At 39.9% G+C, this 13,866-nt stretch overlaps 1 protein-coding gene across 2 annotated transcripts in view; it reads left to right on the top strand.

Annotated features, from left to right (window-relative positions):
- The first annotated feature begins 1,076 nt into the window (after window positions 1-1,076).
- Window positions 1,077-13,866, top strand: part of LOC101890335 (probable cytochrome P450 28d1) — a 77,307-nt gene continuing 64,517 nt past the window's right edge. The window contains exon 1 of one of the 2 annotated variants that reach the window (XM_059121519.1): window positions 1,077-2,039. In XM_059121519.1, coding sequence (XP_058977502.1) covers window positions 1,800-2,039 — 240 coding nt within the window. In that variant the 5' untranslated portion in view covers window positions 1,077-1,799. The remainder of the gene's footprint in view (window positions 2,040-13,866) is intronic. The other variant, XM_059121521.1, reaches the window with a different exon arrangement.

Raw genomic sequence — 13,866 nt, 5'->3', positions numbered from 1 at the left:
AAAACTTTTATTACCTCCCAACCGAAAGTGAGATCGATTCAAAATTGTTAAACGGCCGTCTAAATTTATCATGATGATTTTATTAAAGCAATCGTTGTTACTTTGGGTTACAAAAGTGTATACCCCTTCTTTTTAGCATAGACATGTCATACAGAGAGTAAGTCCTTCCGAAACTACCACCAATAATCAACTAATAAGTTGAAACAAATCAAAATAAGGCCACATTTGGCCCAGCCAAGTGAAAACGTGACTTATAACCAAATCGGCCAAACTTGGAGCTCCGTTACATGGGTCAACATAAGATATTTCATGCAAGAGAAGCCGAAACATTAAATTACAAATAAGTTGGTTGGTATTTGCATCCGATATCTTCAAAATAACATCCGTATAAACAAATAAAAATCATTGAGTTGGCTCATTGACTCGCAAACAAAATTGCAACGCAAGCAAACTCACTGCCTACCATTGGGTACATGTTCATGCCGAACAAGTTGTTTATCCGTAACATACACGAAACGCAACATGACTGAGCTTTCCACTTCTCCTGCAACATTAAGCGGTCCGATTTGATTTTGCGCTCTTTCGTCGTTCACGTGTCCCGGGAGCAAGTCGTCCTGCTCGTACTTTGGAACTGTACAGATTTAACATCCCTTCTACAGAAAGTTTCTGCATCGGTGTTCGTTGTCTTTTTGCCAGCCCTGCTAAATGGCCTATTTTGATGGAGCCCAGCAGCAACTTCACATCACTTAACCTCAACGAAGGTTATTCTGCTCGTCTGTTTACTTCTGCTTTGCCTGGTTACACCTAGGATGAGTACCAGCCACTCTCTCGGTCGTAAGTCTCCACTGAATGGCGATGATGTTGCTCTCCCTGCCTAATCCAATTAGAACTTATGGAAATGCTTCCACCAGCATTTTTTGCCCGATTTGAGCGCTTGATAACTCAGTTTGCCTCTCAGCAGCACAACACGCGCACACAATCTCCCTGACACAACTAGCATTGCCTTCCTATGCCCCGAATGCCGGGTAGAGTATGGATTTGTAAATTTATGTGCACATGAATGTGTGTGTACCGCTGCACGCATACAAAACAATATACAAGTGGATGGGCCCGTCGCTTTTCGTTTTTCGCTCGCTGCAAGCACAATGGATGGTGACCAGTTCCATGTTTGTGGGAAGAAGAAGCTCACAGAACACGAGTTTCGATGGACGCCTTGTTTGTGTTTCTTTCATTTGATTCCATTCGTTGGCCTCTCTTCTCGTCGGTCGTTGGAGGAAAATTCTGCAAAACACAGTTTAGTGTAGACTCCCCGAGGTTTCGGTTCTTACCAGTTGTTGGCAGTGTTCGTGAACAAAGTTTCAATAGCCGTCGGTATTCACAAAATCCGGTGCAAAAATACATAAATCAAAATAAAAAAAGAATAAATATGACAAAGCAACAACAACGACGTGGTCTACACACTGATTTGGTTTAGATCTGCATCGGGCAGTTGTATTGCAAATCCGAGTCCGCTTTGAAATTGGAGACAAAAGAAAGCACAGGCAATACAATATGCTTTCTACTTGCATTCTGCGTGCTACCGCGTCGAAATAATGCTAATGGAAACGCACGTAGAAGTAAATCCACCTGGAGAAGAAATGTGACATAGCCTGTGCCGTGTTTTGTGAACAGATCTCAAAGTCCACCACACCCCTGCCGAAGCTACTAGGCGACAGACCTACTCCCATACATACTACACACTTCTCATAGTTTCCGCTTCATACTAGCTTGGCCCTACCCAAATCATAAACAATCGGATAATGAAGTGCTCCTCCAATCGCTTCAGTGCAAACACAATAGGTTCAACGTCCAGTATGTGTTCCCAATTGCAACAAATGGTCACCCTTCTTCTAATGGCCACTGCGTTCTGTGCAATTAGCGTAGTTGGCAGTCCCACACAACAACCGCAACAACTGCAGAAGAAAGAGCAGCTTGAACTGCATAACCACCATACCACAGCGATACGTGTCCAGCAATGCCGCGACGGATGCTTGGAGAAGGTATGTTTCAAAGTTGAGATGAATTTGTACCACCTTTATCCGATTTCAGTGACATATGTGAATACATACAGATATATGTGTGTGCGAACGTGTAGCGTCCGTTTGAAATATACATCACCTTTGGCCTCAGCCTCCCGATAGTTGTGTTGACTGACTTTCCGAACACATGTATTTTCAGTCCGGGTTAGCTTGACAAGAAGTAACGAAACTGACGAATCTATAGACATATATATGTATGTACATACGTACCTATGTTGTATGTATGCATCCATTTAATGCGTTCCACAACTCCACTTTCTATGGATCCTCTTTGAAATGTCATGTTTCAAAACTCTTCTGTCAGGGCTTTCATAGTATTTTCGAATTAAAACAATCCATAATTATGGGTCTGCAATATGTTTATGCATACATATAGATTTTCCTCTTTGGCATGGCTAGATTTGGTCATTTGGTTACGTTCATGAGGGTTATTCTAATTGAGAGAACATCCACCCTTTGTCTTCCTATTAAACTGTTTGTGGATGGTTCTTTGGTCTGTTCAATAAATTATGCACAGCGACACACAATCACCCACCCCTACCACCACTGCCAACCCCACCACCGGTAAGACAGAAACAACAGTGTAAAAAGACGGCAACTTTTAACTTTATCCAAACTTTTCCGTAAAGCTAATTCAGCAGATTTGCCCAGAGACGAACAATCGTCATGCAATCACCATTTCGCGGCAAAGTTCTCAAAGCCCTGGAATGGAACTGTCTTAAATGTTTGTCCTTATAAAAAAATGGAAGCAGTGTGTAGCTGCAACGCCATTGCGCTTCTCGTCATTCCCGGTATTCTTCAAGGATTTCGTCAATTAGATCTATAATTTGCGGAGGTAATTACAATAGAAAAAAGACAGATAGTAAAACATCTTACGGCAAGTGAAGGGACATCATACTTAGTTAGGAACAATATTGTAGGTCCTAAACTTGTTGCAAATCAAATGACTTTGTGACTCACTCCGGAAGACAAAAAAAAAAAAAAAAAAAAAAAAACAAAAAGGGTACGAATTTAATTAGAGTGGCTCGTCTTAAAACAATGACATTTGACACGAGGAAATGGGATGCGGATGTAGGACTTCTCTACAAATCATGAGATCGCAAGTTCAAGCGGAAAATTTACAAAAAAGTTGTTGTAAAATGTGACATTGATACAGAATTCTAAAATATGTGTTAGTAAGGGCCATGTTAGTTGACGTTTCGTATAGCACCCGCCCCCGGTTGTTTGAAATTGGGGAAACAGAGTTAATAACGAGATCCACCTCTACATTCAGAACATTGGCTATGTAGGTCCACGTTTTCCAATAGATCTCATGTAAAGGCACCTCCCGATATTTGGTATTCTGAATTGATAACATACGAGCTTTATGCCATCCCTTTAAAATTCACAACAGAGAGACAACTTTTTTGTTGATTCTATCATGTGACCTACTTATTCAACATCAAGCACAGGAACTTTTTTATAATTTAAAGGTAAACTTATTATTAAACTGGGACAAATAAAGGGTACGAAAGATCTCTTAAAGCAGATGGATATAGGAATTGTAAAGAATCACTGAGTTGTTTCGCAATTTATGACAGATAAAAATATTGAAAAATGTGTCTCTTTGTGGGTGAGGTGCCAGAAGTTGTTCGCAGATATATAGGATCATCTTCAAAACAGATCTGGTGTTAGCAAAAATAATTTGTATGTGTGAAATTTGAAAAGAGTTTAATCCTTATTTCGCTTTCTTTGAGCCTTATGTTTTTCAAAATTAGATTATTGCTTCCTTTCTGTGCAGAAAGGATGTGACATTGATACAGAATTCTAAAAATATGTGTTAGTAAGGGCCATGTTAGTTGACGTTTCGTATAGCACCCGCCCCCGGTTGTTTGAAATTGGGGAAACAGAGTTAATAACGAGATCCACCTCTACATTCAGAACATTGGCTATGTAGGTCCACGTTTTCCAATAGATCTCATGTAAAGGCACCTCCCGATATTTGGTATTCTGAATTGATAACATACGAGCTTTATGCCATCCCTTTAAAATTCACAACAGAGAGACAACTTTTTTGTTGATTCTATCATGTGACCTACTTATTCAACATCAAGCACAGGAACTTTTTTATAATTTAAAGGTAAACTTATTATTAAACTGGGACAAATAAAGGGTACGAAAGATCTCTTAAAGCAGATGGATATAGGAATTGTAAAGAATCACTGAGTTGTTTCGCAATTTATGACAGATAAAAATATTGAAAAATGTGTCTCTTTGTGGGTGAGGTGCCAGAAGTTGTTCGCAGATATATAGGATCATCTTCAAAACAGATCTGGTGTTAGCAAAAATAATTTGTATGTGTGAAATTTGAAAAGAGTTTAATCCTTATTTCGCTTTCTTTGAGCCTTATGTTTTTCAAAATTAGATTATTGCTTCCTTTCTGTGCAGAAAATATATATCTCAAATTTTCGACCATTTGTGGGGGAGGTACCATAAGATGTGGACCGATATACTTCATCTTAACGCTAGAGCTTGGGTTAATATAAATATTGGGATGTGCGCCATTCGAAGACAATCGGACTCAAACATCACATTTTATGAGAGTTGTAATTATTCAAAATTTTGACCATTTGTGGGGGAGGTACTTGAAGGAGTGAACCGATATTGTCCATTTTTACACCTAACGTAGAACTGATGCAAATATTAGGATTTGCAAAGTGAGAGCAAAATCGGATTATCCTTTCTCTTTTTGTGCAAAAAATATATTTTTTTTTTTGTTTGAAAATTTCGACCTTTTGTGGGGGAGGTACCAGAAGGAGTGGACCGATATATTCCATCTTAACACCAGACCTTGGGTTAATATAAATATTGGGATGTGTAAAATTTTAAGACAATCGGACACTTACATCACATTTTATGAGAGTTGTAATTATTCAAAATTTTTACCATTTGTGGGGGAGGTACTTGATGGAGTGGGCCGATATTTTCCATTTTCACACCCGACCTCACACTGACTCAAATATTAAGATTTGCAAAGTTGGAGCAAAATTGGACTATAATTTCTCTTTCTGTGCAAAAATTAATTTTTTTGAAAATTTCAAACTTTTGTGGGGGAGGTACCAGAAGGAGTGGACCGATATTGCCCATCTCCGAACACGATCTAAGTTTGACAAAAATATTACGATGTATCAAGTTTGGACCAAATTGGATACTCCCTTCGAGAGTTATCGTGCGCACCAGCCAGCCAGACAGACGGACAGACAGACAGACGGACGGACGGACGGACATCGCTAGATCGACTCGAAATGTTCTGAAACGGATTTGGTCCAAAGAGACCTAGGGTCTAAAACCGTTATTTCGACTAGGCACGTTTTGGCCGTATCAAATGATATATACCCTCTGTAGCCATATGGCTGAGGGTATAAAAAGCTCTTAGAGACCTGCTTGTGTGGATTTTCATACAATTCCATTGAAAAATGTGGCTAAAATCATCAAAATACCGGATATCGGAGGTACCGTTATATGGGGGCTATACGATATCGTGGACCGATATAGCCCATCTTCGAACTTGACCTGGCTATAGACAAAAGAGAGATCTGGGCAAAATTTTAGGTTTCTATCTTAATTCGTTTAGCCTGTAGCGTGATTACAACAGACGGACGGAGGGACAGACGGACGGACAGTGCTAAATCGTCTTAGAATTTTACGCTGATCAAGAATATATATAATTTGTTGGGTCTAAAATGATTATTTCGATGAGTTACAAACGCAATGACGAACTTAATATACCCTCCATACTATGTATGGTGGAGTGTAAAAAAACGCTGTTATACTTTACAAAACACTAACAGCGATGGTGCGGAAACTTTTTTTGCGTCGCTCGATGTCGTGTGTTGTGGGCCTACAACACTAATATAATGTCACGATGTCGTGACAACTTTTTTGGTAATTCCATCATGGGACCTACTAATTCAGAGCGTCATAAGGATCTCTTAAAGTCCTCTCGAATCAGAATTTTTTTCAATAATATAGTATTTTTTTTTCGAGATATTTTAGCGATTTTAAGAAAGTTATTATCCTTTAAGTTTTTTGTGACCGCGTTAAATTATTTCCACACCATCTATTCTGTTTTGCTATCACATAATTCGGTACTACACTTTAATGTAACCCGCTTGCAATTTCAGTTTTCAGTTTAACAGCGATGGTGCGGAAACTTTTTTTGCGTCGCTCGATGTCGTGTGTTGTGGGCCTACAACACTAATATAATGTCACGATGTCGTGACAACTTTTTTGGTAATTCCATCATGGGACCTACTAATTCAGAGCGTCATAAGGATCTCTTAAAGTCCTCTCGAATCAGAATTTTTTTCAATAATATAGTATTTTTTTTTCGAGATATTTTAGCGATTTTAAGAAAGTTATTATCCTTTAAGTTTTTTGTGACCGCGTTAAATTATTTCCACACCATCTATTCTGTTTTGCTATCACATAATTCGGTACTACACTTTAATGTAACCCGCTTGCAATTTCAGTTTTCAAGAAATCGAGTCAATTAAATGAAGTTAATCCAATTAAAAAGCCATTATTTAAAACATTACGATTGCAAATTTCAAAAGTCATAATGATAACTTTTAACTTTTTACGCGATTTTTTTCTGGATTTTATCCTTTTCTGTCAAGAGACACTTCCGAATTTGTGTGAATCGTTAATATCAGATCAGCGTTTCTTTAGTTATAAGCGTAGTAACTAACACAATTTTTTATAAGCATTAACATCAATATTTTAAATTACAATTAGTAAAAAAAAATTTTCATATAAACAAAACATCATCGCAATAAGAGAGAGAATTTCAACAAAATGTGAAGAGAGGGTAAAATTTACCACACCTCGCTAGTTATAGGTTAAACACAAAAATAACGAGCCAACAGCGCGGACCAGACCAGCTGTAGCACAATGATTAACATTAATCAGCAAAAGTCTGCCCCAAAAGTATTTTTATACCCTCATCCATATGGCTAGAGAGGGTATATATCATTTGATACGATCAAAACGTGCCTAGTCGAAATAATGGTTTTAGACCCTAGGTCTCTTTGGACCAAATCCGTTTCAGGACATTTGGAGTTGATCTAGGGATGTCCGTCCGTCCGATTGCCGGGCTGGCTGATGCGCATCAGTACTAGGTCAGGTGAAAAATGGACAATACTGGCCCACTCCATCAAGCACATCCACCACAAAGTTGAGATAGTTATAATTCTTATAAAATGTGATGTAAGTGTCCGATAATTGCACACATTAATACAAGGTCTGGTTTGAAGATGGAATATATCGAGAAGGAACAAAATTGGCATGAAAACAAGGCCAAGGATAAGCAAAGAGAGCAGGGACAAACTTAGTGTGAACTTTATGTACGAGCCTCCGCCAGGTGTACGGAAGGAACGCGAAAAGGATGATAATGAGCCAGAATACAAATCCGAGTGGCAGCGGAGTGCGCCTCGTGAGTCTTATTTCCACTCCTTCTGGTACCTCCCCCACAAAGGGTCAAAATTTTGAATTATTGTAACTCTTATAAAATGTGATGTAAGTTTCCGATAGTCTTCAAATTACACAGATCACAATATTTTTATTAATCCACGGTCTGCTGTGAATATGGAATATATCTGTCCACTCCTTCTGGTACCTACCCCACAATGGGTCAAAATTTTGATGATCAAGAATATATATACTTTGTAGAGTCTAAAATGTATATTTCGTGGTGTTACAAACGGAAAGACAAACTTAATATACCCTTCATACTACACTGAAAGAAAAATACTTCGTTGTATCAATGAACCGGTTTCATTGAATTTTTTTTTCATTGATGTTAATGTTACGAAACTACTTAGAAGATTGTGATAATTTTTATATTTAAATTTGAAGCAGTTTCATGACACGAATGAAACGTTACGATATGGAGTTCGCTCTAGGCCAAAAATATAATGCATGGAAAATGTCATCTGAATAAAAGACGACAATAAATGCGACCTGCATTTTGTTCATAATAATACGTGGGCAGACGGTCAGATTTACTGACATGCATAAACCGACTCAGAATGTGATTTAATACAGGTCATCCAAAAAGTAGGGCTTATCTCGCGTATCTACCTTTTACAAACAAATGCACAACGACAAATTACCCTCTACCACAGTGTGGTGTAGGTATTAAGAAGTAAAAAACAGCAAGGTGATTTCGCTTTTTTTGATGTCGATTTCGCTTTTTATGAACTTCGTGCATATTCAAAATTTTGAGCCTTTGTGGGGGAGGTACCAGAAGGAGTGGACCGATATTGTGCATCTTAACACCAGACTTTAGGTTAATATAAATATTGGGATGTGTGAAATTTGAAGACAATCGGATTCTTACATCACATATTTTGAGAGTTGTAATTATTCAAAATTTTGGCCCTTTGTGGGGAGGTACCCGAAGGAGTGGACCAATATTGTCCATTTTCGCACATGAACTAGCGCTGATGGAATTGCTAGGATTTGCAAGGTTGAAGACAATCTCTTTCTGTGCAATAAAATATTTTCTTTGAAAATTTTCTACATTTTGTGGGGGAGGTACCAGAAGGAGTAGACCGATATTGCCCATCTCCGAACTCGATCTAAGTTTAACAAAAATATTACGATGTACCAAGTTTGGATCAAATCGGATACTCCCTTCGAGAGTTATCGTGCGCACCAGCCAGCCAGACAGACGGAGGGTCGGACATCGCTAGATCGACTCTAAATATTCTGAGAGACCTAGGGTCTAAAACCGTTATTTCGACTAGGCACGTTTTGACCGTATCAAATTGTATATACCCTCTGTAGCTGAATGGCTGAGGGTATAACAGTTATAATAGTCAATGAATTGTTACGAATTTCAACTAAAATGGTTCGAAAACCCTGAAAACGGTGTTTTTTAAATGGCATATTTTTATTTCTAACGTTACCAATTTTTCCAGAATAAAATATAACATTTAGGTGCCATTATATGATATAAAATTAAATTCTAACATTCCTGTAAAATTATAAGTCCTCTCAATGCCAGTAAGCATCTTTTCTTTAACACTTTAATCTCTAGATATATAGGATTTTTATCATTTGGTTTGGATGAGTTCGACCTACATTAGCGGTGACTGTGCGTATCGCAAATCGGTACAATCTTTTGATTTTGCCTAATGTTTTCTCGACTTTATCCGATCTCTTACAAAAGAAGCCACATCAGATATCTTCCATATTATTTACTAGGATACTACTGCATTTCTGAGCGATTTTTGTTTGCTGTTTTATTCTTTTCTTCAAAACATTAGGTGTTTGCGCCAATGCGGGGAAAGATGCAAAGCTCAACCAAACAAAATAGAATAAAAACACAATAGGGGGGTTTTAGTTTTAAGAATTATGGCAAAGGCCGTATTTATTAATAATAATAATAAATAATAATAATTGGTAAGACAGATTACCTGATTTGCACAATAGCGGGGGAGCGCGACTTCGTATCGAGCGATAGAAGAGACGAGTGTCAACCAACGATCAAAACATGAAGGAAGGTGGAGGCTTTGGCGCCATTCGCCACTCGTTGAAATCTGTTTACATTTATGTTGACAGATCTAAACGAGGTTAATCATTTACAAATTAATTATGCGTTAACCCATTGTTAACGTTACAAACAAATAATTACCAATCTAAATTAAACATGCCGCCCACCTTGCAACATATTGAGATGTTGTAACTAAAATACAATAATAAATAAATTTTTTTCAACTTTTTTTTTTTCATTCAATTTCAATTTAATTCATTTTTTTTTCTTTATTTCTCTTTTTTTTTTTTTTTCAAAAAACATTGTGTAACACTATGTGTTACATATGCCCGACAATACCCACCCAAATATGGTGTAGTGGGCTATCGGCAACCCTGGCGTCGCTTGCACCCGATGAGTTACGACCCTGGCATAAACTTCCGGCCCGAGTACCAAGGCCACCCGACCAGGCCTATTAAAATCGGGATCTGCCAAAGGAAGACCTAAAAATGAGTCACGAATGCGCTCGGGGATTACCGCTGTAGGCGTAAGCGCATGGTCCAAATTGGTTACCACAGCCACAATTGAAATGGACTGACTCCGGTCATAGATCGAACTAACGGTCAGCCGACATATTTGGCTACCTTCGATTCTAGAAGTAGGGAGTCGAAGATTATGCACCAAAGAGGAACATATCTGACTCTGCCTACTACACGGGTCCAAAACCGCCCTCACAATAGTGGGTCGATCGGACGACATAATTTTGACTATCAAAGTCGGGGATAGGCAGATACCTGTTTGGAGGGACAACAAGCCGACCAATCCTATCTGCGAGGGGGGAGACGGACGACTATACGGACTGTTACGTGACCGATACCTATCGGTCCGCGGACGACGCTGACGATTATTAGTGGGTTTAACCACGGTCTTCGAATCTTCATGAAGGAGGGTGTGGTGTTCTTCATTGCATACGGCACATTTTCTTTTGCTTCGGCAGTCCCTAGCTTGGTGGGATTTAGATAAACACCGTATGCAGTCATTGTATTTTAGGACAATGCGACGTCGCATGTCAACATTCATAACCCGGAAGTCACTACATCTATCCAGCGGGTGCATGCGATCACAAAGGCGACATTTATGTGAGGCCGCAGATGAAACCTTATGGGTTTCGGACCTTAAATTATTTTCCGACTCCTCCAAATGAGGTGTGGCAACCGGAGCCGCAGATGGACCCGAAGATCCGGACTCGGTTTGTAATGTATCATTTTTGGGGGGTGAATCAAGAACCGGAGCCGCAGATGAATCCGTTGCTATGGATTCGGACTCGGTTTGCATCGGTTCAGCGAGGGCCGCAGATGAATCCGCTTTATCGGATTCGGACCCACGTTCTGAGATTTTTACAGCCGCGATCGGCTCAACAAGGGCTGCTTCCACTGCAGCTGACGACATTCCAGCTTGGGGATCGGTGGGCCGAGGTTCATTATAATCAAAACCGTCATCAACATTCAAAAGTTCTTCTTCCGAATAGATTTTCACCGACATACTATATAATGAGAAGAGAACAATATTATTCGTTTGCGGGAGTGTGGTCGGTCAAAACGACCAACTTTGTAATGGGCCGTCTTACAACGCCGTTTTCCGTTCGAACGTCCGCGACTCTAACATGACCGTCGGTGCCCGGAAAAACATTTTCTATACGCCCTAATTTCCACGACGTTGGGGGAAGCTGATCATGACGAACAACGACTAGATCGCCAATCGCCATTTCTCTTTGGGGAAATTTCCACTTATATCTCATATGCAACTGCTTGAGATATTCATCTTTCCACCTTAAACTAAACTGGTGGGCAAGGGCCTGAACTTTCCTAAACCGATTAATTAGACTTAATGGTTGCTCTGTGATGAGAGGTTCAGGCGGGGCTAACAAGGGGGCACCAATCAAGAAGTGACCTGGCGTCAATGCAACGATTTCTCCTGGATTATCCGACATTGGACACAACGGCCGAGAATTAAGACAAGCTTCGATCCTAGCCAATACCGTGGCTAATTCTTCAAACGTAAATTTTAAATTTCGAGATTGCTTCCGAAAATGTAACTTGAAGCTCTTGACTCCAGCTTCCCATAACCCTCCCATGTGAGGGGCACCAGCAGGTATAAAATGCCATGATAGTCCCTGGTCTGATAAAGACGAGGAGGCGGAGTCAGCGCTTTTTTGGAGGAAATCTTTAAAATTTCTTTGAAGTTCACGCGATGCTCCAACAAAATTTGTTCCATTATCCGAAAAAATGGAATGGGGACAACCACGTCGAGCAATAAATCTATGTAACGCAGCCAAAAAATTAGCAGTCGACAAATCGGACACTGCTTCCAAATGAATTGCCTTTGTAGAGAAACATACAAAGACACATACATAGCCCTTTGTTATTTTACAAGACCGACCTAGATACGATTTTACATCAAACGGACCTGCGAAATCCACACCAGTGTTTGTAAAAGGTCGATTAAGAGTTGTTCTCTCAGGGGGAAGGGCAGCCATAAATTGACTGCAAGCACGTTTCTTCAACAGAAGGCACACTTTACAGCGACGAACAACCAGCCGAACCAAACTTTTCATACGCGGAATCCAATATTCCAACCTCAAAGTTCGCATCATTAACTGGATATCACCATGGACAGATTTTTGGTGGGTATATTCTACCAACCGTAGAGCAAAGGCACTCCTATAGGGGACAATTATAGGATTACGTTCCGAAGGTGCAAGTGTGGGCGAATTTACCAGTCTACCATTCATTCGCATGACACCATTGTCATCTAGGAAAGGATTGAGAGGAGCCAACAAACTCTTACTATCTAACGCCTTCTTGTCTAACAGATTCTTATAATCGCTGACGAAATATATTTTTTGAGCCGTAATTGCACAATAATTACGTGCGTCAATAATCTCTGCCGAGGAAATGCGTCTAGTGGGATAGTAGTAATGGTTTCTATACCGGGGATGTGTTTGACGAATAAATCGAAACGCGTATACAATGAAGTGAAGAGCTCTACGCAAACAAGAAAAGTCTTCCAAAATCTCTTTAAATGTCGACGGAAAGAAAGCAAAGTGACATTTAACGGGTCGCATTTCCATTTCAGTACTAATCGGAGCCAGATCACGAATAGACCATTCCGATTTAGTTTTACCTAGCCAACTAGGACCGTTCCACCATAGGGGGGAGGCTGACAATTCTATCGGAGACAATCCTCGACTTCCTAAATCAGCAGGATTATCTTCAGATTTAACATGGTACCAATTATAATTGCCAACATTTTCTTGGATTCGACACACCCTATTGGCTACAAAGGTCGTCCAAGTAGAGGGGGTTCTCTTCAACCAGGCAAGAACTATAGTCGAATCTGTCCAACAATAAATTTGATTAAATTCCAGATCTATTTCCCGCACAATAGTTTTCAATAGGTCTGATGCTAAAACTGCTCCACAAAGTTCCAAGCGAGGAAGCGAAATTGATTTCAAAGGGGCAACTTTCGTTTTGCACGACAGCAAATTAACGAAGATTTTTCCATCGGGGGACTCGACACGTATATATACTACCCCCGCGTATGCCTTTTCCGAGGCATCGGAAAAGACATGAAGTTCAACAGAAAATCCTGGCACATATTGAACCCATCTAGGTATCCGAATCGAGTTAACATGCGGATATGTTTCGACAAAACTTCTCCATTCAGCCTCAGTAGCTGCCAGAAGTTGATCATCCCAACCAATGTTGTCCAGCCAAATCTTCTGCATTATCATTTTCGCCCTAACAATCACAGGGGCCAACCAACCGACAGGGTCAAACAATTTCGCGATTGCCGAAAGAACTTCCCTTTTAGTGAAGTGTTTATTGACAATAGGACTCACTTCGAAGAAGAAACAATCTAAACGCGCATTCCACCTAATACCCAGAGGTTTAGAACTACTAGCTTCTACAAACGATAAAAGCTGAGCATCTACCAAATGCTCAGGGGGGAAGCAATCCAAAATAGCTCTATTATTCGCTGTCCATTTTCGCAGCTCGAACTTTGCCGACGATAGTGCCCTAATCAACTGGTCCCTAGCTGCCAATGCAGTCTCGATGTCATGAGCTCCTGCCAAAACGTCATCAACGTACATACATTTTCGCAATATATGCGCCGCGAGGGGAAACTCTGACTCAGTATCATCGGCCAGTTGAAGAAGCGTTCTAATCGCTAAATATGGTGCACAATTTACACCGAACGTCACTGTCTGTA

This window comes from Musca domestica, unplaced genomic scaffold (genome assembly GCF_030504385.1).
Source record: "Musca domestica strain aabys unplaced genomic scaffold, Musca_domestica.polishedcontigs.V.1.1 2, whole genome shotgun sequence".
Lineage (NCBI taxonomy): Eukaryota > Metazoa > Arthropoda > Insecta > Diptera > Muscidae > Musca > Musca domestica.
This window is presented reverse-complemented; position numbering and strand designations above follow the sequence as displayed.